The following is a 25239-nucleotide window of genomic DNA, read 5'->3' as shown; positions in this document are numbered from 1 at the left end:
ATTTATTTAATTAAGGCACGATTAACACAGGCATTTCAAGGAAAACTTATCCTTTATTTACAGTCATCTCATATCAGATTTTGTGATATATATGGATTTAATCACATTGCTAACAACAGAAAGAGCTCAATCCAGAAGAAATTCCAACTCTGAGAACCTTGATGAAATAGTCTGGTCAATAAAAGACTGAAGGAAAAAGGATATTCCATTGAGGTACATTCTATGTAATGAAAATGTTTCCAAAAAGAAAACCAATTTAAATTCTAATTGGTAAAAATCTTGAGTATTTTTAATGGATGATTGTGGGTATTTAATCATCATGGTATTTAGAACCCAAGGGGTCCATTTAAAAGATATGTCACCACTTTATTTGAAAATGTCATGTACAACTTATCAGAATTTATTCCTTTTAATTTTAGATGTTAACTTAAAAATGTGCGTGGGAAGCACACGGCATTCTTTTAGGGGGCGTCTGGGATAAAACAGAGCTGTGTGGCCAATCAGTGCCCTGTGGGCCCGTCCAAGTACGCCCCTCCCTCGGGTGCATACTGCCTCGGGGACACACAGCCCTCGGGGGACACACAGCCCTGGGGGACACACAGCCCTGGGGACACACAGCCTGGGGACACACAGCCTCGGGGACACACTGCCTCGGGGACACACTGCCCGGGGGACACACTGCCCGGGGGACACACAGCCTCGGGGACACACAGCCCTGGGGGACACACTGCCTCGGGGACACACTGCCCTGGGGGACACACTGCCCTGGGGGACACACAGCCCGGGGGACACACTGCCCGGGGGACACACTGCCTCGGGGACACACTGCCTCGGGGACACACAGCCTGGGGGACACATCAGCCTGGGGGACACACCAGCCTGGGGGACACACCGCCTCGGGGACACACCGCCTCGGGGACACACCGCCCTGGGGACACACCGCCCTGGGGGACACACCGCCTCGGGGACACACAGCCTGGGGGACACACAGCCTCGGGGACACACTGCCCTGGGGGACACACTGCCCTGGGGGACACACTGCCTCGGGGACACACAGCCTGGGGGACACACAGCCCTGGGGGACACACTGCCTTGGGGACACACTGCCCTGGGGACACACTGCCTCGGGGACACACTGCCTCGGGGACACACTGCCTGGGGGACACACTGCCTGGGGGACACACAGCCTGGGGGACACACAGCCTCGGGGACAGGCTGCCGCTGTCCTCCCTGACCCCTCCTCTCCCTTCTCGCCTCCCCCCAGCTGGGCGCGCTCCACTCTCAGGGCATCTCTGATGTCTCAGCGTGAGGAGCCCTTTGCCCCCAGAGCCGGGAGACCGGGCTGCTGCGTGGCCCCGGGGCCAGGGGGTCCCTCCCTCCACAGGAGCCGGGGCGCAGCCTCTCCTGTCACGGGGGGGGGGTGGGGTGGGGGGGTGGGGGGGACGGGGCGAGGTGCTCCTGATGCTTTCCTCCGCCGTCCTTCCTCCTCCTCCTCCCCTCCCCCTCCTTGTCCTCCTCCTCCTCCTCCCCTCCCCCTCCCCCTCCTCCGATTGCTTTCGGGGGTGGGGTGGGGGAGGGAAACACGCTGAGACACACAGAGCGGCGGCTCCTGCAAGGCCTTTGCCTGGGAATCGAACCCACGGCCCTTGGTCTGTGTGACGCTCCCGGGGGCGATGTACCTGCCCGCCGGCTCCGAGCGGTCTCCGTGCTCCGGTCCCACCATCACCCGTCACGATCCCGTGCGGACGCTGCACGCAGCCACCCCGGCCCGACGGACTCCCCGAAAAACGCCTCCCGCACAAGGCGCCCCCCTCCCGGCAGAGCCTCGGCCGCCCGGGACCTGCGCTCACCCCGCAGCGGCCGCAGCCCTGCCCGCCGGTCCGAGGGCCGCAGGGGGTCAGCCCCTCGCATCTCCCACCTGCAAAGCCCTTGAGTCCCAGCCGCACCGCCGCGAGGCTCCTCACCGACATCAAAACCGGCCCGGGAGCCGGGCCCGGGGAGGGGCGCGCGGCGGGGCAGGTCTGGTGACCAGCGCGGGAGCCGCCGTTCAAAAAGCCGCCCCGGCCGCCCCGGCCCGGCGGAGCTCCGGCGCATGCGCGGAGGCCGCAGCCCCGCAGGCAGGTGCACGTCAACCGTCCCCGCCCTTGGCCAATCGGGAGTCGTGTTGTTGCCAGGAGTCCCGCCCCCCGCCGGGACCGTGGAACGGGCAGCCAATCAGAAGTCTTGTTGTAGACGCGGAGCCCCGCCCCGACAGGGCGCCGGGTGACGGGACAGGGTCACGGGGGTGAGCGCGCCTGAGCTCCCAGCCCGCAGGGCCCGCGTCCGCGGCCCCGCACCGCCCTCCGCCCGCCCTCCGGCGGCGGCGCGGCCCATGCGGCTGGGGGCGGAGGCCCGAGCGGACGCGGCGGGGCGTCTCCGGGACGGCGGGCGGCCCGGGGCGGGGCGGGGGCGGCGGCGGGGCCGGGGCCGGCCCGGTGATTGGCCGCGGGCGGGGGCGGCCGGGCGGCCGGGCGGCGGGGCGGGCGGGGCGGCGGCGCAGTCGGGCCCCAGCCGCCGCGATGCTGCTGTCGCTGGTGCTGCACCTGTACTCGCTGCGCTCCGTGCTGCCGGCCGCCGTGATGCTGGGCTCGGCGCCCACCTACCTGCTGGCCTGGGGCGCCTGGCGGCTGCTGTCCGCCTGCCTGCCCGCGCGCGTCTACCAGGCGGTGGACGACCGGCTGTACTGCGTCTACCAGAGCATGGTGCTCTTCTTCTTCGAGAACTACACGGGCGTGCAGGTGAGCGGGGCGGGCGCGGGCCCTCCCCCGGCCCCGGGCACCGGCCTGGGGAGACCCGGGGCCCCTCCGAGCCGCCGCTGGGACCCCCGCCCGCCTGCCCCCTTCCGGTCCCCAGCCCTCGTGGTGCCTCGCGCGGCGGGTGCACATGAACGTGGAAGTCGGGCGAGAGGTCGGGTTCGGGGCGCTTGGCGCGGGAAGGGGGTGCTGTGTAAACCCACTAGTCCGCTTGGGAAGCGGGGACCCTCCGGGACACGGTGTCCCGTTGGCACCAGGAGCGCCGCTCTTCGCCTGGGCCCCGCGTGGGGAGCGGGGAGCTGGGCGCAGTGGCTGCTGCGGGCGCCCCCGGAGGTGCTGCCGACCGTCTGGGCTTCATGCGTGGCTGCTCTTTCTTTTCTTTCTTTCTTTTTTTTTTTTGTCTGATTACGTTCTTTCTGTTTGTTTCTTTCTCTGCAGAGGTTGGACTTGTAGATTAAATTTGTGCAACAAACAAAAGCAGAAGGGCCTCTTTCTTTAGTTCTTTGAAGTCTCAGACAAAAGTAACAATTGTGAACTTTTATTTTATCTCCCAGTTTGCAAAAGGAGTTTGGTTCTTGGTGATTACTGTATTCAGTTACTCCCTTTTTCCCTCTTCTCGGGTTGGCATGGAGGCAGGGGAGGGGGTTGTTCTGTCTTCTTGCCATTGAGGCCACCGTGTCCGTCCGTCTGTCCGTCCTGCTGTCCGTGAGCAGCTACTTTAGACCAGTGGTTCGCAACCGGAACGAGGCCCAGAAACCAGGATCTTAAAGAGATTCCCGGGTGATTCTAATGTGCAGCCCAGGCTGAGAACCACTGGTCTGGACTTTGTGAACTGCTGTTGGTTCCCTGAGGACTTGCGTTTGCCCCGATTGTGGGTGGTGGTTTTGGGGGGAAGGGGATTAGGAGAAGCCAGGGTCTCCATTTAAACCAGCATCTCCGTTTGCCGAGAGAAGGATCACTCTTCCAGAAAGCGCGTTCCTGATACCTGACTTGTGAAGTGGGCCTCAAGGAAACTGTCACCGATGCAGATCTGTCGGTTCCCCCTGCGGTCTTCACATTTACCCGAATGCGTGGTTTTATCGTGAGTCAGTGTTTGATTTCACATCAGACGACAGCTGGCCTGGACTCGGAGCATAGCACAGAGTCAATTACCTTTTAGAAAAATAAGTCTGTACCTGGTTATTTTATTTTTGTTCAAAGAATGGAATATGCCCTGGCCGGATTGGCTCAGTGGTAGAGCGTTGACCTGCCGTCCAAAGGGTCCCAGGTTCGATTCCCGTCAGGGGCGCATGCCCGGGTTGCAGGCTCGGTCCCCAGTGGGGAGCGTGCAGGAGGCAGCCGATCAATGATTCTCTCTCATTATTGATGTTTCTATCTCTCTCTCCCTCTTCCATCCTCTCTGAAATTAATAAAAAAAAATATTAAAAAAAAAGAATGGAATATGTTCCATGCAATATAATGTACAATATACCATTGAAGTACTTTGTATTTAGCAAGTTTCTTATTTTTAAAAAGCAATTATAATCTCTCCCATTTGGGGGGGGCGGGGGGCGGGCAACCAAAGTTTTTGGTGGCCTTGAAAAAAAAGTAAAAATAAAAAAACAATTGTAAAATTTCACAGTGATTGTGAAATTGAGTATTTTACCCCATGCTCTGTTAAGTATAGACCTCCAATTTATTTTGGAGTTCTTAGCACATGGTTTTTTAAAAAATTTAAATTTTGAATTATACTTCATGGCCATCAGACATCCTTTTACAAATGTGGGTCCCTTGATGAAGTTTTGTCGGAATCCTAGAACTCAGTGCCCACCGGCCATGAAGTGCAGGTTATGGACATTTAATGAAAATGTAGGCCCGAGGGTTTTCTTGTCCATGCATCATTCTTTGGCAAGGAGTTACTTGTCGGTTAGTAACAGAGAACATGATATTTTGGGGGTCTTTAAGATTAAATCAATAGAGGAAAAATAGCTGTTTTTAAATATAAACCCAAAGGAAAAGGATATGTGAGAATGGACAGTCTGTCGCCTTATCTTTTACCTAATAGTTTTCCTCAGTGACTTTGTCATTGCAGTGTTTCTATTAAAAGTTTAGCTTGCGCTCTGGCCCGTGTGGCTCAGTTGGCTGTATCTTGTCCCATGCCCTGAAAGGTTGCCAGTTCGATTCCTGGTCAGGGCACGTGCCCAGATTGCAGGCTCAATGCCCAGTGGGGGCAGGAGGCAGCTGATCAATGTTTCCCTCTCACATTGATGTTTCTCTTTCTTCCTCTGTCTCTAGAAATCAATAAAAAATCTTTTTAAAAATTTAGCTTGTTTTTCTTGTTTTGCTAAGGGACTTTTTTTTTTTTTTACTTGAATTGTTCATCAGCTTTCATTGCAAGGCCAGTGATGATCCTCTTGTTTGTTCTGTATAAAAGAATGTGAACTCTTTCATTTAAGTTTTTTAATGAAAGGAAGTTCACCATTAATTTATATACATTGCAGAAGTATTTTCAAATTAGATTCTTAAAAAATAGCATTTTAATGCTTTTAAATTACGAGTATAAAAAAATAAATGCTTTGTAATAGTTGTGACAGTATTTTTTATGCATGGAATTTGCTCTTTGCTTGTTTTTAAAAAAATGTTTTTATTGATTATTTTAGAGAAAGGAAATGAGAAGGATAGAGAGCTAGAAACATACATGAATGAGAGAGGAACATCTATCTGCTGCCTCCTGCACACCCCCTACTGGGGATGGAGCCTGCAATCGGGCATGTGCCGTGACTGGGAATTAAACCGGTGACCTCTTGGTTCATGGATTGATACTCAACCACTGAGCCACACCGGCCAGGCAGCGTGGGGAATTCTTAAAGCTGAAAACAGCTGGGTTCACGAAGTTCATGATCTGTGCTTGTCAGGTAACCCTTCTTCCAACAAGTGCACTTGGTGGTCCCACTGGATTGTAGGCAAACGTTCTGTTCCTTCCTAATTTCACGACTTTATTCTCACATGCATGCATCTTTGAGACAGAAAAACATTTCAGCCACTATTGCTAAAATTGCTGTTTCTCATTTATCTTTTTAGGTTCTTCGAGAAACTCATTAATACTGAAACTCAACTGGGCACCTCCTTCGCCATTTATTGCTTGGGGATTTTAAAAGCTTTATGTATCTGTCTCTTGATTTGAGATCCACTGACAATTAGAACACACCTTTTTACTATTTGAGGGAGCCCTGATTTAAGTGAGTAATTGTATTCCTGTGATTGCCATAAGAAAGCACCTCAAATTTAGTGGCTTAAACCTGTAGAAATTTATCTTCTCACAGTTCTGGAGGCCAGATGTTAGAGATCGAGGTGTGTGTTGGCCTCACTCCCTCCAGAGGCTCCAGGGAGGAGCCTGGCTCTCCTCCAGCTCCTGGTGCTGCTGGCATCCCCTGGCTTGTGGCCACATCCTCCAGGCTCTGCCTCGGGGTCACATGGCTCCTCCTCTCTGTCTCAACTCTCCTCCGCCTCTTGTGTAAGGACACTTGTCATGAGGTGTGGGGCCCACCCAGATAATCCAGATGCTCTCCCCATTGCCCTGCTGAAATCGGTTGGAATTTACTTTAAAATGTATTTTATTCTAATGGCTCTGTTTGCTAAGTCTCTCTTTCCCAAATGCTAACTAACAGTAAAATTTCAAATTTGATATAAATAAATTAATTTTTCTACTGACCTACTTTGAGTGTAAAATAGTGGTAGGGATTCTGTGTACATAATTTACTTTGTTTCTCTCATAAATTTGTCTACTTTTGTGGAGCTGAATACAATGAGAGTTGAGTCTTCTTTAAAGAATATATTTTTATTGCTTTCAGAGACGATGGGAGAGCGAGAGAGGGATGGAAACATCAATGATGAGAGAGAATCATTGATTGGCTGCCTCCTGCACGCCCCACACTGGGATGGAGTCTGCAACCCGGGCCTGTGCCCTGACCAGGAATCGAACCGTGACCTCCTGGTTCAACCACTCAACCACTGAGCCACGCTGGCTGAGCGAGTTGACTCTTCTTAAATGGAATTAGAAGTTAATTTTCCCTTTAATGTTTCCTTATTATTACTATGGTTTCTCTCTTTTTTTTATAGCAAGGGTGGAGATTTATTGACGAACAAGGACAAACTCCCACGTGGGGAAGGGGGAAGAGCCCCATTGCTATGGTTTCTTAAACAGAGGTTGATGTTAATAGACATTCAAAGCTAAGTAACAACTGCTCACTAAGGAACCGAGAGCCCATTCTCCGTTCATTCCTTCCTTCCGTGCTGGAGTGGGCACCTCGTTCCAGGGCCTGCGCTGGACACTGCAGGGTGCAGGGCGACCACCGTGGAAGGCCCTGCCCTTACGGAGCTCAGTCTAGGGGGCCAGGACATGGCAGGGGAAGGGCTGTGTGTGTGCTCTGTGAGCTCGAGGTGGAGGTGGGGCCTGGGCAGCTTCCAGAAGCCCGTGCTGTGAGCCTGGAGCCTGAGAAGGAGCCAGTGGGAAGGTCTGTGGTCGCCCTGGGCGCCCAGTCAGGGAGGGTGGGTGCGCGGAGAGCGCGGAGCTTCCCAGGCTGTGCGGGGAGGCGGGCAGGGCGCTGTGACTGGACAGGGAGCCAGCCAGCTTCTGAGTGGGCCTGCGCTGTGCACTGAAGGGCATGTCGCTCTGCAGGGCAGCACCCCTCTTCCACTTCTCCGCTGCGAGAACCGAGGCACCAGTAGTTCACGTGTTCACTGGCCAAGGCAGTCTAGCTGGGGGCCCCGTTTTCTGAGGCTGCGGTGCTAGTGGTGAGGGTCTATTGCAGTGATTCCCAAAGTGGGCGCTACCACCCCCTGGTGGGCGCTGCAGCGATCCAGGAGGGGCGGTGATGGCCACAGGTGCATTTGGGGGCATATATCTTTCTGTTTAATTGCTATTAAAATTTAAAAAATATTAATTTCCAGGGGGCGCTGAGTAATATTTTTTCTGGAAAGGGGGCGGTAGGCCAAATAAGTTTGGGAACCACTGGTCTATTGGTTGTACTTACACTTGGAGGAAGGTGGACAGTCAGAATAGGAGGCAGCACTGAAACGGGAGCGTGCGTGTCGCTCTGTGACACAGACTAAGACCCTGCTTGGGTCGTGGGAGCGGCTGCAGCGTGTGGGGAGCTGCGTGGACTCTCCCAGCAGGCGGGCGTGCAGGGTGTGTCCGGGAGAGGCTCTCGCTGGCACCTGTGAACACGCGCCTCCTCCGGTCGGTCGGCCGGCCAGGCTTTCCACTCGGTGGTTTCAGCTGCCACCGGAGGCCTTGGGCTGCTGTCTGTCTACTTCCTTCCACTCGACACCCGGCCTGTCCTGCTCTGTCCTGGCCTCACCCCATCTCACTGTCACGGTCACTTTACGTAGCTAACGTGTGAACTGTGAGCATTCACACATTTCATACCTGTTTCCCTTCTACAGGATGGGAAGCCCTGGAGGTGGCAGTGAGGGGAGAAGGACTTGATGTTCTTTGTAGCCAAAGGGCCGCACAGTCTGCAGGGACTCTGGCCTGGGCTAGTGGAGGGGGGTGCCCCCAGGGTGGGTGTGACTGTCCTGGGCTAGTGGAGGGGGGGGTGCCCCCAGGGTGGGTGTGACTGTCCTGGGCTAGTGGAGGGGGGGTGCCCCCAGGGTGGGTCTCACTGGCCTGGGCTAGTGGAGGGGGGTGCCCCCAGGGTGGGTCTGACTGTCCTGGGCTAGTGGAGGGGGGTGCCCCCAGGGTGGGTCTGACTGTCCTGGGCTAGTGGAGGGGGGTGCCCCCAGGGTGGGTCTGACTGTCCTGGGCTAGTGGAGGGGGGTGCCCCAGGGTGGGTCTCACTGGCCTGGGCTAGTGGAGAGGCGGGTCCAGCAGGGTCTGCAGGTGCAGTGAGTCTGGGCACGTTCTTTACTAGGTCAGGAGGGAGAGGCGACTCCGCCCTCAGAACCAGGTCAGAGGCCTGGTGGAGGGAGGGCTCTGGGAGCCTGAGGACAGGGAACCCTTGTTTGCTTGCCAGGAGACGCTGCTCTGGCTGCGGTTTTGAACCTGTGCCGTGCTCTCGGGCTGGTTCCTCTGTGTCCCTGTGGGAACTAGCAGTGAACACCCAGGCAGAGCTTTTGCAGAGGATAGTTTGTAACATTTGAAGGAGTTTGGGATCCCCGTGAGAAACCTGTGTGGTCCCTATTCCCTGCCCCACTGCCTGTCCGCTTGAGCAGGTCCGCTTCTCAGCTCCCTGAAGTACCCACGTCTCGTGGTCTGGAGACTCGCTGAGCTCCCTGGCGGCCCACATGGATGCCCAGGAAAACGCCGTGCAGAGGGCAGTGCCAGGACAGAGGTGGCGCGCGGTCAGACCTCTGAGCGGGAGGTCCCTGGGTGCTGCGTGGTGGCTGCTTTTGCACATGGGTATTGGGCCAGTGGCGGCGTTTGCATTTGTTGCAGAGGGATCGTCACGTTCCTCATCAGTGGACTGTTTCAGACAGGCCAGAGAAAGACCGCAGGGTGTGTATGCATTACGGTCAGAGGCTGGTCCTGGTTAACTGGTGACATATTTCATTGGCATGAAGCGCATTGAAAAATGCATTTCAAATGATTATAATTAAACATGGAGTACACATTATATATGCAGTCTTATTCCAACTGAAATTCTTTGTGGCTGCATGTCTACCTAATCAGAGACCTTTATTTAGGAAGGTAGACTGGAGAGTTATTTTTCTTATTCATGAATCACTTACCCCAGTTTTGAATTTAAAAATTCACTTTATTGGGTAATAGGGCAGTTGCATTGTCTGGGATGGTTTCGATGTTGCAGGCCTGTTCCAGACAGAGGGTCTTGTCTGCCTCACCCCGCCTGGGAGGTGGTCCTGGCAGTGCGTGCGTTTCCAGGCGGGAGCGGGTGGAGGGTGGGCCCTTGCTCAAGCTCCTCATGAGAGATGGACGAAGTTTCAAGGGGGAGCTGCTGGCAGACAAGGCTCCAGGCCCACCCGTGGGCTGGCACCAGCACTGACCACATGGAGGCCAGGCCCTGCGACCTGACCTTCCTGTGTGCAGCCTCTGAAGGCCCGGCTTCCCTTCTGGAAATGAAAAGTGACTCCACAGGCGAGAGCACCAAGCCGGCTGCGGGCCAGTGGGTGGTGCTCGCCCTTGCTCTGCACTCTGAGTTGTTCCACGATCAGTTTTGAATAAGCAGTGTGTGTTAATAAAAGGGGTGGTCTCCCCACAGCCAGGCACAGCAGCCCCCCCACCAGCTCCCGACAGACGCTTCCCCTGACCCTAGTGCAGGCAGTGCTGCCCAGGACGCCCCCACAGGCCTGACTGGTGCCGACCTCCTGCACCAGGCAGCTCCCAGCTGCCCCTGCCAGCCAGGGTACGAGGGGCAGGCGCCCAGATGGCCACACCACAGCCCTGGCCTCGTGCTCCTTCCTCCTCACTCTGCCCACCCCGAGGCAGGTGCCTGTGGGAAAGGAAATGGGAAAGTTCCAATAGAGTGTTGGGAGCTATGCCCTGTGACTGGTGCAGGGCAGGGAGGAAGCCCTTTCCTCCACCCTCGGGTTTGCCACTGGGGCCTCCACCCTCGGGTTTGCACACCAGGCGGACGGGAGCCAGGTGAGCACAGGGCAGTCCTACACATCTCACTGCTGTGAACATTTTCATGTGCCCTGGGCCTCACAGGAAAGAGGTGGAAACCAAAAGGCCCGACACACAGAGGGGTGAAAAGCCTCATCTTTTCCTGAACACTCACCATTCTCTCATCTGAAACTCGCCGCCCAGACACCGCTGTTCTGCGTGCACCGCTCTTAACGCTCACGGCGCTTCGTAGCGCGTGCAGTCTCCTCCACGCCTGCACACCCCTCCTCCGCGGGGAGGCGCTGGGAAGGAAGGAGCCTCGTGAGCCGTGTGCGCACACGTCCCGTCGGCACATGTTGCTGTCTTTTGCTCACAAGAAATCGTGTTTCTTTCACTTTATGACCATTAACCCGTCCCACTGTTGACTACTTCAAACACGTGCCATCTCTGCCCTCGGAGACTCCAGGAGAAATCTGATTCTTGTTCATCGTGATTGGAAATAGTCATGACATCGTGTGTTTGTCAGTTGTTGGCATGGTCCGTCCCATTTGGTATGTTACATAAGTACATGCTTTAACATCTCAAAGTAATCCTTCTTTTTGTTTTATCTTGTAGATACTGCTATATGGAGATTTGCCAAAAAACAAAGAAAATATAATATATTTAGCAAATCATCAATGCACAGGTTTGTACTTCATTTGCATGAATCTTAGGTTTTTCTACAGAAAATATATGGACATTCAGAGTAATGTTCTTGTATACTTAAATGAAAATTTTTTGTTATTGTTAAAACATGACTTTTTAATGCAGATATATATGTGACCTTGTATTTGTGGTTTTACTATGAATTTCCCTCATCTTGCCTCTCCCTCTGATGAGTGTACATAGCTGTTTTCTCTTTCCCCCACTTCTTTGACCAGTACCCCAATGTCTGTGCGTCTTCCTTCTGGAGGTGATGTGTCTGGAAGGGGGCTGGTGGGTCGCGGGGTGTGTGCGTTTTATGTTTTGATGGTTGAGCTGCAGAAAGGGGTTCAGTATGTGAGGCCACATGTCCTCAGCACGACGTTCGTGTCTAACGGGCGCGGTTCCTTCTGCCTCTCCAGTGTAGGTTTAACCACAGCTGGTTACTCCAACAGAGGCCTCCGAAGACTGGGTCTTCAGCGAAGCACAGCGTAGACTCAATTAGACACTTTAAACTTTCATTCTGCAGTAGTTATGGAGTTACAAGGATGATAAAAAATAGTGGCAAGGATTGCATGACCTCCTCCCCCAGTGGTGACATCTCATCAGCTGGGTACAGCACCCAAAGCAACACATGCACCTTGGCTACCGCCCTCAGTTCTCCAAATAGCTCCACTCAGAAGCACCTGCTTCCAGTTTCCTTCAGACCTGTGCCTGCCTTCGAGGCGCACTTCCTACATTTCATCTTTACTCTGCGAAACCTAGTGCTTGGGAGTAAAGCGAAAAGCAAGCTGGCCGTTGATAAGGCCTGTGTGCCGGCTGCCCGCACCTTCCCCCGCCCACTGCGCCTCTTCACGACTTAGTGCCTTTACTCCTCCCTCACCATAGATACGGCAGAGAGAGGGAAAGAAGTTGAAATGTATTGTCCTCAATTTAGCTTATTAGTGATTACACTCAGTTTTATAGGACAAGCGTTGACACTACCAAGTGTTCACAGGAGATTTTGTATTTTTTTTAAATATATATTTTTATTGATTTCAGAGAGGAAGGGAGAGGGAGAGAGAGACAGAAGCATCAGTGATGAGAGAGAATCATGGATCGGCTGCCTCCTGCACGCCCCACACTGGGGATGAGCATGTGCCCTGACCGGAATCGAACCGTGACCTCCAGGTTCATAGGTTGACGCTCAACCACGGAGCCATGCCCGCCTGGCAACAGGAGTTTTAATGTCTCTGTGTATTCTATGAACGCTATCAACGTGACTGGCTCAGATTGTTTGATTTCATTACATTTGACTTAAGCACCCCGCCCTGCGGTCAGGGTCTGCTGCTCACTCTGGCCTAGAAAGGGACCTTGCTCTGTCCTGTATGTGACTGTTTCTCCAGACAGAACTGGGCTCTTTCCTCCAACAGTCTTTCCCTCCCGGGCTGTTGTGGTGCCTGTTTCTACCAGAGCTCCATGAACTGAGTAGGACGGATCGTGGGGTCAGGGCCGCCGTGACAGCCCAGATTTCCTCCGGTTGAGCTAGTGGCTCATGTCGTTTATGGAGCTGCTTCTCTGTTCAACAGGGTTCTCTCTTAAAGTGCCTCGTTCAAGTTCCCTGCCCCTTCCCTTGTTCCACGTGTGGAGGGGACACTGCTGTGTAAGGGGCCGTGGCCGTGGTGCCGGCGTGGAGTGGTCGCTGAGCACCGGACGGTGGCGGTGATGATGATGATGGTCACATGACAGCCGCTGCCGTGTCTGTGCCGTATCTGTGCGCTGACTGCGTGCCCTGCGGATACTTCACTTTAGAGCGGGGGCTTCTGGGAGGCGTTTGGAAGAAAGCAGATTTTTAAACTACTTCCTGTGTTTGGAACTGGAAGGTGTGGTGGGCAGTCTGAGTGCAGTCACCTCACAGCACACCCGCCCCACCCCTCACCTTCCTCCAGGCTGCCTTTTGGGGCCAGGCCTGCACCACTCGCCATCAGAGTTGAGAAGGATCTTTTTTAAATGCCTTTTTAAAAAAACGTAACTTAGGGACAAAACTAAGTAGTGATTTTAAATTACTTTAGAATTACAGGCCTAGTCAGAATACAGGGTGGGGCAAAATAGGCTTGCAGTTGTGAGTACACCAGACCCGGTTGGTTGTTGTATTATTACTTACTAGAGGCCCCATGCACGAAATTCATGCAAGTGAATTCATTCAAGTTGGGCCTTCCTTCCCCCGGCTGCTGGCACCAGCTTCCTTCTGGCACCCGGGACCTGGGCTTCCCTCGCAGCCCTGGCTTTATCCAGGAGGACGTCTGGTCTAATTAGCATGTTACGCTTTTATTATTATAGATTGTGTTCTTTCCCATGTTAACAACTGTAAACCTACTTTTGCCTCACCCTGTGTGATAGAAAATTTGAAAACCTTTTCCCAGAAAAAAAAGGGCACATAAACATTTGCATAGGGTCTTAGGTTCCCGAGGCCCCGCCTGCTTTTCTGTGGACTGGGCCATTGGCCGGTGGGTCTAAAAAGGTGTCTTTTTAAAACCCTCTTGAGATAGTCAGAGTTCACAGCTGAGTATCTAAAACTGAAGTAGCAGAAAGCTAAGCCCCAGGACTGCTGTGTAGCCTGGACTCTGGCTCACCTGCAGGCCGGTGGGACACGGGGCTTCCTGGCAGGCCTTCAGAGGGTTCAGTGTCCGCGAGCTCCCTCCTCCCTCGTGTCTCTGCCACCTCATTCCTCTCCAGGGTCAGCAGGGCAGAGTGGCTGCAAGCCTTCCTCTCCGCCTTCTTTACTGTCTGACTGACGGACCCTGTTGATCTCATGACATGTTCCCCTTTCTTGGTTTAGGTGACATTTTTCTTGACTGACAACATGTATGGTGAGTAGATGGTTATAAGAAGGCGTGGGCTTTGGGGTCAGAGAGACCCTGGCCCCTGTGCCGTTCTGCAGCTCCCTGCCTCTCTGAGCTGTGTTGGTCAGGTCCAGGCAGTACCGACGTAGCTGGCTCGTAATCCCACCGCGTGCCTGCTCGTGGGCACTTCCCAGCAGGAGCGATGGTGGTGGTGGTGGTGATCCAGCAGGAGCGATGATGATGATGATGGTGGTGGTGATAGCGATGATGATGGTGATGGTGATGATGGTGGTGATGGTGATGATGATGGTGGTGGTGATGATGGTGGTGGTGATAGCGATGATGATGGTGATGGTGATGATGGTGGTGATGGTGATGATGATGGTGGTGGTGATGGTGGTGGTGATGATGATGGTGGTGATGATGCTAAAGATGATGATGGTGATTGTGATGATGGTGATGCTGCTGATGGTGATGATGGCAATGATAGCGATGATGATGGTGATGGTGATGATGATGGTGGTGATGATGATGGTGGTGATGGTGATGGTGGTAATGATGATGGTGGTGATGGTGGTGATGGTGATGGTGATAATGATGGTGGTGATGGTGATGATGGTGGTGATGGTGATGATGATGGTGATGGTGGTGATGGTGATGGTGATGATGATGGTGGTGATGGTGATGATGGTGGTGATGGTGATGATGATGGTGGTGATGGTGATGGCGATGATGATGGTGGTGATGGTGGTGATGGTGATGGTGATGATGATGGTGGTGATGGTGATGATGGTGGTGATGGTGATGATGATGGTGGTGATAGTGATGATGGTGGTGATGGTGATGATGATGGTGATGGTGATGGTGATGGTGGTGATGGTGATGATGATGGTGGTGATGGTGATGATGGCGATGATGATGGTGGTGGTGATTGACCATGAGCGCAGTGCTGGGTCCGAGCTGGGCAAGTACACCCTGTGTAGCCGCGTTGGACTCTGCAGCGCTCATGTGAATTAGGAACTGTCGTTACATCAGAATGTACATGAGGAAACCTTGCTTTTTAAACAGACATATATATGTTTTTGTTGATTTTTAGAGAGGAAGGGAGAGAGAAACACTGGTGCCCAGACCAGGAATCAGCCCAGCCTCCTTTTGGTGTGCAGGACAGCACCGACCGTCTGAGCCACAGTGGCTACGCCAGGAACCCTTGCTTTTCCTGCGGCCTCTCCTCGCCGGCCTCAGGTTCAGGGAAACAGTGGTGCAGCTGTGACTGGGTCACAGGGAAGAATTCTCGTGTGGCCACATTTCTGATGTTTTGATTACATGATGTCAGTGCTCAAGTGCCCATGACTGACCGGAAAGGGAATGTGTTACCTTCTCAGCTGTCATAACTCAGCTTTGTCTAGTGCCTCCTTCCTGAAACCTCATTGAGAATAAACAAAAAAGGTGAAAAAGATATTTGAGGAACAAGAATTGATGGCACAGCCCTGGTCGGTGTGGCTCAGTTAATTGGAGCGTCCCATGCACCAAAATCTGCGCTTCGCTCTCCCTTCCTCGCTCTCTAAAAATCAATGAAAACGTATCCTCTGATGAGGATTAAAAAACAAAAAATTGATGGCATGAAGCTTGTGTCTTGTGACTACTTAAATTAGTTCTTGAATTTTTCCACTAACATTTTCAAAAGATGAAGCACATAACCCAGAAGAGTTCTCTACAAACATGATGTGTGTTTAAAATTGCACACCGTCTCTCCGGTGCTTGGAAGATGCGTCCTGGACCATAATGTAGCCACGCAGGTTTCAGTATAAACACGCACGGTAGCCACTCCCCCGACTTTGGGAGGAGTTGTTGTAAGAAAAGATGCCGAGCCTTGTTTTCGGCCTGTTCCCTGCAAGCTTCCAGGTTGCACCTCAGCCTGCAAACCCTCACTCAGCTCTCCGGCTCGCTCAGCGGGTGCACACCAGGCACAGCCAGAACAAGCGCAGTGTTTATCGGGGACTTTCCTTGGTGTGAGTGAGAGGGAGGGACAGGAGTTGCGTGCTGTAGAGAGGTGACACCGGGTAGTTCTGCAGCGTAGGTGTCCCACCGACACAGCCGGGTCACACTTAAGGGAACTATAATCAGACTTACACGTATTATTGTGATTCTTCACTCACTGTGGAAGAGTTACTTGCAGATGTTAAAGGAAGATTTAAAGAGATTTATAGCCCTGGCCAGCTTGGCTCCGTGGATAGAGCATCGGCCTGCGGATTGAAGGGTCCCTGGTTGGATTCCGGTCAGGGCACATGCCCAGGTTTCAGGCTAGATCCCCAGTAGGGGGCGTGCAGGAGGCAGCCAATCGATGATTCTCTCTCAACATTGATGTTTCTCTCTCTCCCTCTCCCTTCCTCTCTGAAATCAATAAAAATATATTTTTTTAAAAAGAGAGAGAGATTTATAATAATTGATAGAACATTTTTCCAAAAAGACAGCGTTAGTGTTCCAGCCAGCGAAGTGCTATCTGGGCTGCTCTGTCGGGAAGGGCGTTGCCTGCGGCCTGCATGGTGGAGAGTCCCCTGTAACGATGGGGACGGCCCTTTGGCTAGGACTTTCTGGTAACTCCCTGACTGACTGGCTTTTCTTTCCTACAGCCTTTTGCTTTGTGTGTTTTAAAACGTCCCCCCTCTAATTCGCTGCTTTGTGCACTCTCCCAGGACCCGATTCCTTCCGCAGAGCTCGCCAGCTCTTTCCAAGTTCGTTCGTACACGCGAGACGTCCCCCTCGCGTGGGTTATCGTTTTCAGTCTCCGGAGACGGCAGTTTGTAGCCGCTACTTTCAAGTCCAGACCTGGGGGTCTTGACCTTCACACTTGGCCTCTTTCTGTCATTTTCTTTCCTCAGTCCTTTTCCCACCTCTGCCCACTGCCCACTGCTCATCCCTCATCCCTCATCCCTCGCCCCTCATCCCTCATCCCTGCCACAGGCGAGTCCGTGCTCAGGATTTCTGTGAAAGATCAATTAGCAGTTTCTTTCTTCCTGCAAGTTTTTGTTGGCATAAACTCACTCCTGCCTCTTTTGCTTTCGCCCCCTTAGTGAGAGCTGTCACAGCCTGGGCGAGTGCTGGGTTTTGTGCAGCTGTCGGCACAGCTGTGCGCGCTGAGGTCCTTGGTTTGGATGCGCCTGTAACCCGGTGTCGGCCTGCAGCTCCCTGGCGCAGTGTCCCGGCCTTTGTTGACCGCATTAGCGTATACGGAATTCTCAGGAGCACTGGGCAGTTTCACTGAACCGTGTTTTTGCTTATCATTTTGTCAAATTTCTAGACTCAGAATTAGAGAAGCTTACTTTATCTCTGCTTTTGGGTTGCTTTGGTGGTTTGTAACCTTTGCATTTTGTTCATGAAATAAAAGCCTTTCAAGAAATACAAAACAAAAACTCTAACGCTAGTGGTTTGGCTCAGTGGGTAGAGCATTGGCCCACAGACTGAAGGGCCCCGAGTTCGATCCCAGTCAAGAGCATGTACCTCAGCGGACTTGATCTCCAGCCCCAGTCAGAGCATGTGCGGGAGGTAGCCAGCCGTTGTGTCTCTCTCTCTCTGTCTCTTCTGCTCCCTTCCACTCTCTAAAAATCAATGGAAAAGTATCCTTGGGTGAGGGGTAACAAAAATACAAAGAACAAAAATCCCTAAACAACAAAAATTAGAAAATACATGCCATAACCGGTTTGGCTCAATAGATAGAGCGTCGGCCTGCGGACTGAAGGGTCCCAGGTTCGATTTCGGTCAAAGGCATGTACTTTGGTTGCAGGCACATCCCCATTAGGAGGTGTGCAGGAGGTAGCTGATCGATGTTTCTCTCTCACCGATGTTTCTAACTATCTCTCTCCCTTCCTCTGTAAAAAAATCAATAAAATATATATTTTTTAAAAATTAGAAAATACAGAATTTATATATTTTTTAATGTCTCCTGTTGGTTTAAAGCAATACTAGAATTTGAATCTTAACATTTTCCAAGCAAATTCCTTAGAGAATGTGGTGAGGGGCGCTCCGGCTGTGGGAGGGGTGCCGGCGCCTGTGGCTGGCGCACTGATGGCCTGTCTCCACAGTGGACTGGATCGTGGCGGACATCCTGGCCGTCCGGCAGGGCGCCCTGGGGCACGTGCGCTACGTGCTGAAGGACGGCCTGAAGTGGCTTCCCTTGTACGGCTGTTACTTCTCTCAGGTAACGCTTCTCCCATGCTTTTTAAAAAAGCTTATAAAAATTTTAGACTTAAAAATTAAATATACACTTAGTATAAATGTATAGGTTGGGGGTTGTTTTTATGAGTTTAATAGCTTTTACTAAATTGAAGTAATTTTATTTCAGATTTTTAATGGTGTGTATTTGTATACATGTCTGACTATCTAGTTTTATTAAATAGCAAAAATGCAAATGTACAGAAATCAGACAAATAAGGAAATTTAACAGCATAGAATTTGATAGACAGTTACCTTAAGAAAGCAATAATAAAAGTGATTGTGGCCCAGCCTGTGTGGGTAACCATGAACCAGGGGGTCATGGTTTGATTCCTGGTCAGGGGCACGGGCCTGCGTTGCAGGCTCAATTCCAGGCCCTGGTTGGGGCGCTTGCAGGAGGCAACCAATTGATGTGTCTCTCTCACATTGATGCTTCTCTCCTTCTCTCTTCCCTCCTTCTACTCTCTCTTAAAGAAAAAAGAATTACAAATGATAGTCTTCTTTGAAAAGGTGCTTTAGCTCCATGAGCAGCAGTGCCAGGAGGGTAAGTTTCTGTGGAGCAAAGAATATTCACGAACAGATTCTGTACTGCTTTGGAATTCTAAAGGAATCAGAAGTCAAGACACCTTTCAAAGTAAAAAGACAACTTACACCCACTGTTCCCATCTCAGTTTTCCTTCATTTCCATTTTACTAGGATCCTTTCTCTTCTCTTCTTTGACCTTCTCAACCCAAGGCAGGGTGTATTCTCAAAAAATCAAAATCACAGTTTTATGAAATAGTTGAAGACCAGCCTTAAACATTCAGAGCGCTGGCAGATGCTTAGCTGAGGGTGCGGTAGGTTCTACCATTTAGTAGTGACCTGGGAAGGTTGGCAAAGAGTAACTGGGGGTCTTGGGTCTTTTTCTGAGAACACGAAGATCCCACGATAACTTGATAAGTCCTTTAGCCCATCCACTTTACTCTTCAGATAACCTGAGCACGGTAGGTTTGTCCTCGAGGTGCCTAAGCTGATGGGCCTTCAGCCAGGGTTGCTCTGTGGCCTGCGTGTGCCTGACGAGCTGCAGGGCGACATGCCCTGCTCTGTTCCCTGGAGAGGCCTGGGTGGTGCGGTGTGCTCTCCGTGCGCGTGTGGCGGGGCCCTGCTGTGCTAGGGTCTGCCCTGCTGAGCTAGGGTCTGCCCTGCTGAGGGTCTGCCCTGCTGTGCTAGGGTCTGCCCTGCTGTGCTAGGGTCTGCCCTGCTGAGCTAGGGTCTGCCCTGCTGAGGGTCTGCCCTGCTGAGCTAGGGTCTGCCCTGCTGAGCTAGGGTCTGCCCTGCTGAGGGTCTGCCCTGCTGAGGGTCTGCCCTGCTGTGCTAGGGTCTGCCCTGCTGAGCTAGGGTCTGCCCTGCTGAGGGTCTGCCCTGCTGAGCTAGGGTCTGCCCTGCTGAGCTAGGGTCTGCCCTGCTGAGGGTCTGCCCTGCTGAGCTAGGGTCTGCCCTGCTGAGGGTCTGCCCTGCTGAGCTAGGGTCTGCCCTGCTGTGCTAGGGTCTGCCCTGCTGAGCTAGGGTCTGCCCTGCTGAGCTAGGGTCTGCCCTGCTGTGCTAGGGTCTGCCCTGCTGTGCTAGGGTCTGCCCTGCTGAGCTAGGGTCTGCCCTGCTGAGCTAGGGTCTGCCCTGCTGTGCTAGGGTTTGCCCTGCTGAGGGTCTGCCCTGCTGTGCTAGGGTCTGCCCTGCTGAGCTAGGGTCTGCCCTGCTGAGGGTCTACCCTGCTGAGCTAGGGTCTGCCCTGCTGAGCTAGGGTCTGCCCTGCTGTGCTAGGGTCTGCCCTGCTGTGCTAGGGTCTGCCCTGCTGTGCTAGGGTCTGCCCTGCTGAGGGTCTGCCCCAGCAACACGGGTCGGGCACTTCCCCGCCCAGCGCCGTGTTCTGGAGGCACCAGGCCCCGCTCCTGTCCTGGCCCACCCAGGCCTCCCTAGCAGCCGTCTTTCCAGGCGGGTGTTCTCTCTCCTTGCCCTCCCTCAGGCTGTTCCTCAGCCTGACGTCAGTGCGGGGGCCCAGGATAGGTGTCCCCAGGACCCCCCACTCCTGGCTGCCGCTTGCACTCTCTCCCGTCCTGCCTTTCCTTTGGGCTCTTTCTGAAAATATCACGTTCTCTTTATACCCTTCTTGTGGTGCACGTCACTTCCCCTGCTCAGTAAGTTTCTTGCTTCAGTGTCTTGGGATGTTTTGAATTAAAATAGACTTCAGTAAGCAGGTGAAGTGACAGGGAAGAGGCGCTGCGTGAAGAATAGACGCACGTCCCTGGAGGCTCGGGAGTTTCACCTGTGCTGTGTGCAGCCCGTGGCTTTGACCTCCGACAGAGCGGGCTCTCAGCAGCCTGTCTGTCCGGGCGAATAGCAGTGGCCCTTGGAGTGTCCTCTCTGTGCTCCGATGGCCAGTGCGTACATGGAAGGAGCCACCACCGGTGGAAGATCCCTGCTTGCTTCTCTCGTCATTTCCTGTCACTCAGACTCTGGATGAGGACAGCACGTGTGCAGCCAGTTCGACTAGCACAGAGGGAAGCAGGACTAAAGTAGAGGCAGATGCCGCCCTGATGCAGAGCTTCATTAAGGTTCCTGCGTGGTTCTGCGTGGGCCAGGCTCCTGCAGCTGGGCGGGCGCACACAGCAGGCCTGTTTGCTCCCAGGCCCTGAGCGGGGAGGGGCGGGGGGGGCAGTGCTGGCAGGCCTCTCCCTCCAGCCTCCTCCCTGCCGTGGCCTCCTCCCCCTGTGGCCTCTCTCCACTCCTTGGAAGGCACTGTCCTGTCCTATTGGATTAGGGCCACCTGGGACTCAGGACCTGCATCTCTCCCTGGAGGCCCATCCCAAACACTGTCACCTCGCAGGGCGGGCCTTCGACACAGGAATGTGGGGACACGGTTTCGGCGGCGGCAGTGCTGTGGACATATCTTAGTCGGGCTGGTTTCTGACCCCGACAGACCATAAATGTGGGCATTTTACGGACACTTGTAGTGATTTCACAATTAGTGGAAAAATTGAGAACTAAGATGCATCTGAGATCGAGTTTTTTATCTTAAAAATGCATATTTAAAAAATAAAGCACTTTTATTTTAACTGCCAACAAAACTAAGCAATAATGTACTTTGCAATATGCAGTTTTATTTGAATTATGTTGCATCATAGGAGAATTTCAACTAATGTCCTTTAGATGGGAATGTTTGAGCGTATTTAGGAGTTTCCTGCCGGCCTGTCTGGTGCCGGCCGCTGGTGCTGTGACAGTAACGCTCTCTGCCTGTTGGCAGCATGGAGGCATCTACGTCAAGAGGAGCGCGAGGTTCAAGGAGAAGGAGATGCGCCAGAAGCTGCTGAGCTACGTGAGCGCCGGGACCCCGGTAAGTGACGGCCGCCCTCCGCTCAGTGTGCAGTTTAGGACTTGGTGAGATGTAAGGATTGCCTGCCAGGCTGTTGTCCGTGTGTAAGGAGTAATTCAGGGCTTTGTTAAGGCCACAGAAGCCCTCCCCATAGAGCAAGCACATGGGGCCATGAGACGGTGGCTGCGGACGGATGGCGGGCCTTTGCTGGCGCTCGGTTTGACCTGAGAGAGCAGGCAGGGAGGACGCAGTGTCTAGTCTATAAATAGCAGGCGGCTGCCTGTCACTTAGGCCTCCACCCGCTCTGCCTGGTCTCCATGTCAGCGCGTCCAGGCGGCTGCTTTCTGGCTGTGAGGGCCGTGTGACTTCTTGTGTAGATTCAGTTATTTGAAAAGTCAAAACTAGTGTCAGTATCTGCAAACAAAGAACCATTCAGTGTAAGTATTACTTTATAAAACTTGCCCCCCCGCCCCCCCCCCCCCCAAAGAATCTCGGTATTCACTTAGAAAGACGCTGACGGCCGCCCGGCACCCTCACCCTGCTCCCCCAGAACCCAGGAATCAGTGCCTGCGCTTCCTCCAGTGCCTGGGGGGCCCTGTGGCTCAGAACCTCTCCTCCAGGGTCAGGCTCCCTCCTGTCCTCTGTTCCCTCTGCTCCTCCTCCCTGTGCCCTCCCTACAGCTCGTGGTGAGGAGGAGTTCTCCCTCCACAGCAGCCGGTAAGCGCCCTGCGGCAGGTGCTTGTTCACAGCCGAGCGCTCCACGGTGGGGGCCGTGTGGCTCCGCTCACCTGCAGATGTTCGCGTGGGGCTGGTGTTCTCGGGTGGAGAGAGAGATTCTTTGAGCATTCGGCACCCTAAATGAAAGCCTCTTATTTTTTTATTAATAAATTTAAAAGCTTGGAATAATTTTGGATTTACCAAACCCAAGTGAAAAAAGGCGCCTCTGGAAAGAAAGAAAATATTGCAAACCACGTGTCCTGTAAGGTGTTAATTTCGAAAATACATGGGACTCAAGCAGCTCAGTAGCAAGAAAACACATCACCCGGAAATGGGCAAAGGGCTTGACTGCACACTCTCCAAAGAAGCCCTGGGGGGGCAACATGACAAGGTGCTCCACGCCCCCGATCGCCCGTCAGGGCCACAGGCAGGTGTCACCTCACACCTGGTAGAGTGGCTGCTCTCAGGACGTCAGGAGGTGGGAGAGAAGGGAGCCCTTGGATACTGTCAGTGGGACCTAAATTGGTGGTGTCCTTATGGCACACAGAAAAGAGGGCCCGCCAGGGATTAAAATGAGAGCTGCCATCTGATCCGGCAGTTCTACTTCTGGGTGTAGATCGGAAAATATGTATATGACCACTGTCTCGAAGCGATACCTGCATCCGTGTTCACTGCAGTAACATTCACAGCAACCAAGATAAGGATGCAGCCTAGGAGTCCATCAGTCGGGGAGTGGCTAAAGAAAATATGTATCAAGAGAGAAGGAAACCTGTCATTTGCGACAGCACAGCAGGGGCAAGGTTTTTATCTATGGAAGAGCTGTTGGTGAGGGTGCCTGATGTGCATCCAGCTGCAGGTGTAGCAGGTGGGACTGGGTGGGTGTGCTATATGCACACACCCAGGTTGCAGGTGGGATTGGGTGCATCTTGCTGTATGCACATGCCCAGGTGGTCCAGGTAGGACTAGGTGGGTGTGCTGTATGCACACACCCAGGTGTTCCAGGTAGGACTGGGTAGGTGTGCTGTATGCACATGCCCAGGTGTTCCAGGTGGGACTGGGTGGGTGTGCTGTATGCACAGGTCCAGGTGTTCCAGGTGGGACTGGGTGGGTGTGCTATATGCACACACCCAGGTTGCAGGTGGGATTGGGTGCATCTTGCTGTATGCACATGTCCAGGTGGTCCAGGTGGGACTGGGTGGGTGTGCTGTATGCACATGCCCAGGTGTTCCAGGTGGGACTGGGTGGGTGTGCTGTATGCACAGGTCCAGGTGTTCCAGGTGGGACTGGGTGGGTGTGCTGTATGCATATGCCCAGGTGTTCCAGGTGGGACTGGGTGGGTGTGCTGTATGCATATGCCCAGGTGTTCCAGGTAGGACTGGGTGGGTGTGCTGTATGCACATGCCCAGGTGTTCCAGGTGGGACTGGGTGGGTGTGCTGTATGCACATGCCCAGGTGTTCCAGGTGGGACTGGGTGGGTGTGCTGTATGCACAGGTCCAGGTGTTCCAGGTGGGACTGGGTGGGTGTGCTGTATGCATATGCCCAGGTGTTCCAGGTAGGACTGGGTGGGTGTGCTGTATGCACATGCCCAGGTGTTCCAGGTGGGACTGGGTGGGTGTGCTGTATGCACATGCCCAGGTGTTCCAGGTGGGACTGGGTGGGTGTGCTGTATGCACAGGTCCAGGTGTTCCAGGTGGGACTGGGTGGGTGTTCTGTATGCACACACCCAGGTGTTCCAGGTGGGACTGGGTGGGTGTGCTTTTGTACACGCCCAGGAGACTGATCAGTCAGGTGTGTCCATCACCTCCGAGTCACCCGTGGGGCTGTGCCGTTCTGTCCCCAGGCAGTCGGTCGCTGCTGTGCTCCCTGTCACTGCAGGGGAGATGAAGGGAGTCACACAGGCTGGGCTGTTTGGCGGGGGTGGGTGTCTGGTGTCTTCCACTGAGCATGGCTTCTTTGAGATTCATCGCGTGATCATGTGAAGTGTGGGTCAATGTTTTTGTTCTCACTGCTGCGTAGGATGTCATTGTGTGGAGGTGCCACCACTTGTCTCAGTTTGGGACAACAAAATATCTAACTTCTCTCATGTCTGTGGGCTGCCTTTTCATATTCCTGACAGTGACTTGAAGAGCAACAGTTTGCCTGACTTGGTGGTTGAGTGTTGACCTATGAACCAGAGGACACAGTTGGATTCCTGGTCAGGGCACATGCCCGGGTTGCAGGCTCGATCCCCAGTGTGGGTTGTGCAGGAGGCAGCCGATCAATGATTGACTCTCTCCTTCTCCCTATCTCTCTCTCCCTCTCCGTTCTTCTCTGAAACCAATAAAAATATCTGTATATTTTTTTAAAAAGAAAAACAGTTTTTAATTCCTCCAATTCATTGATTCTTCTCTTAAGATTTCTGCTTTTTGTGTCCTATTTTAGAATTCTTTGCCAAACTCAAGATTATGAGACTTTCTCCTGTTTTCTTCCGGAAGTTTCATAGGTTTAGCTGTGCATTGAGGCTGCCATCTAGTTCGAGTTAACTTCTGTGTGTGGTGCCTTTGGAAAGGTGGGATGGAAGTCTTATTTTGTCCTTTGGCTACCAGACATGTTGGTGTCATTTTTGTAGCTCAGTTCTGAGGCTAGGAGTTGCCCCTGCAGGTTCACTGTTTCTGTTCTGACTTCCCAGGCAGGTAAGTGGCCGCCCGGACCGAGGGGTTACTCGGCTCACATGATGTGGTGCCTTCCCCCAGGGCCTGAAGTCCGGTGGCTCAGAAAGCCAGCGCTAGCACGCGGCAAGGAAGCTCTGTAAAGTAACACTGTGTACTTTTTGAAATGTGAACACTCGTTACCTTTTATATTATGGGAATTTACGTATTTATATATGATTTTCCTCAAATAAGATGTCCTTAGGGACACAGATGTCTAAAATTGACGCCTTTTTAAAGTCATTTTGCAGAATTGGGAGGGAGAGGGACTCTTATTAATTATTACTTAATGGAGGCTTTGCGTGAGTCAGCGTTTTGTGGCTGAGTTTTCATTTAACGACTATTAACAGGTAATCAGAAATGTTCGCTTCTTGTTGACTGACTTACCAGAGAGTGCAGACTGCATTTTGTATATCGTCTGTGTTAGATAAGACCATTTGAATT

The 25239-nt window shown here is 53.0% G+C and overlaps 1 protein-coding gene across 1 annotated transcript in view; it reads left to right on the top strand.

Moving 5' to 3' along the window:
• The first annotated feature begins 2520 nt into the window (after positions 1-2520).
• AGPAT5 (1-acylglycerol-3-phosphate O-acyltransferase 5) overlaps positions 2521-25239 on the top strand; it is a 35802-nt gene continuing 13083 nt past the window's right edge. Inside the window, exons 1-4 of the mRNA XM_070408070.1 lie at positions 2521-2777; positions 10948-11017; positions 17915-18030; positions 21322-21411. Coding sequence (XP_070264171.1) covers positions 2559-2777; positions 10948-11017; positions 17915-18030; positions 21322-21411 — 495 coding nt within the window. The 5' untranslated portion in view covers positions 2521-2558. The remainder of the gene's footprint in view (positions 2778-10947; positions 11018-17914; positions 18031-21321; positions 21412-25239) is intronic.

Source organism: Myotis yumanensis, unplaced genomic scaffold (assembly GCF_028538775.1).
Source record: "Myotis yumanensis isolate MYYU_CA2020_CCGP unplaced genomic scaffold, mMyoYum1.0.hap1 SCAF_3, whole genome shotgun sequence".
NCBI classification, from domain to species: Eukaryota; Metazoa; Chordata; class Mammalia; order Chiroptera; family Vespertilionidae; genus Myotis; species Myotis yumanensis.
The sequence above is the reverse complement of the archived record's forward strand: the minus strand, read 5'-3'. Positions and strand labels throughout refer to the sequence as shown.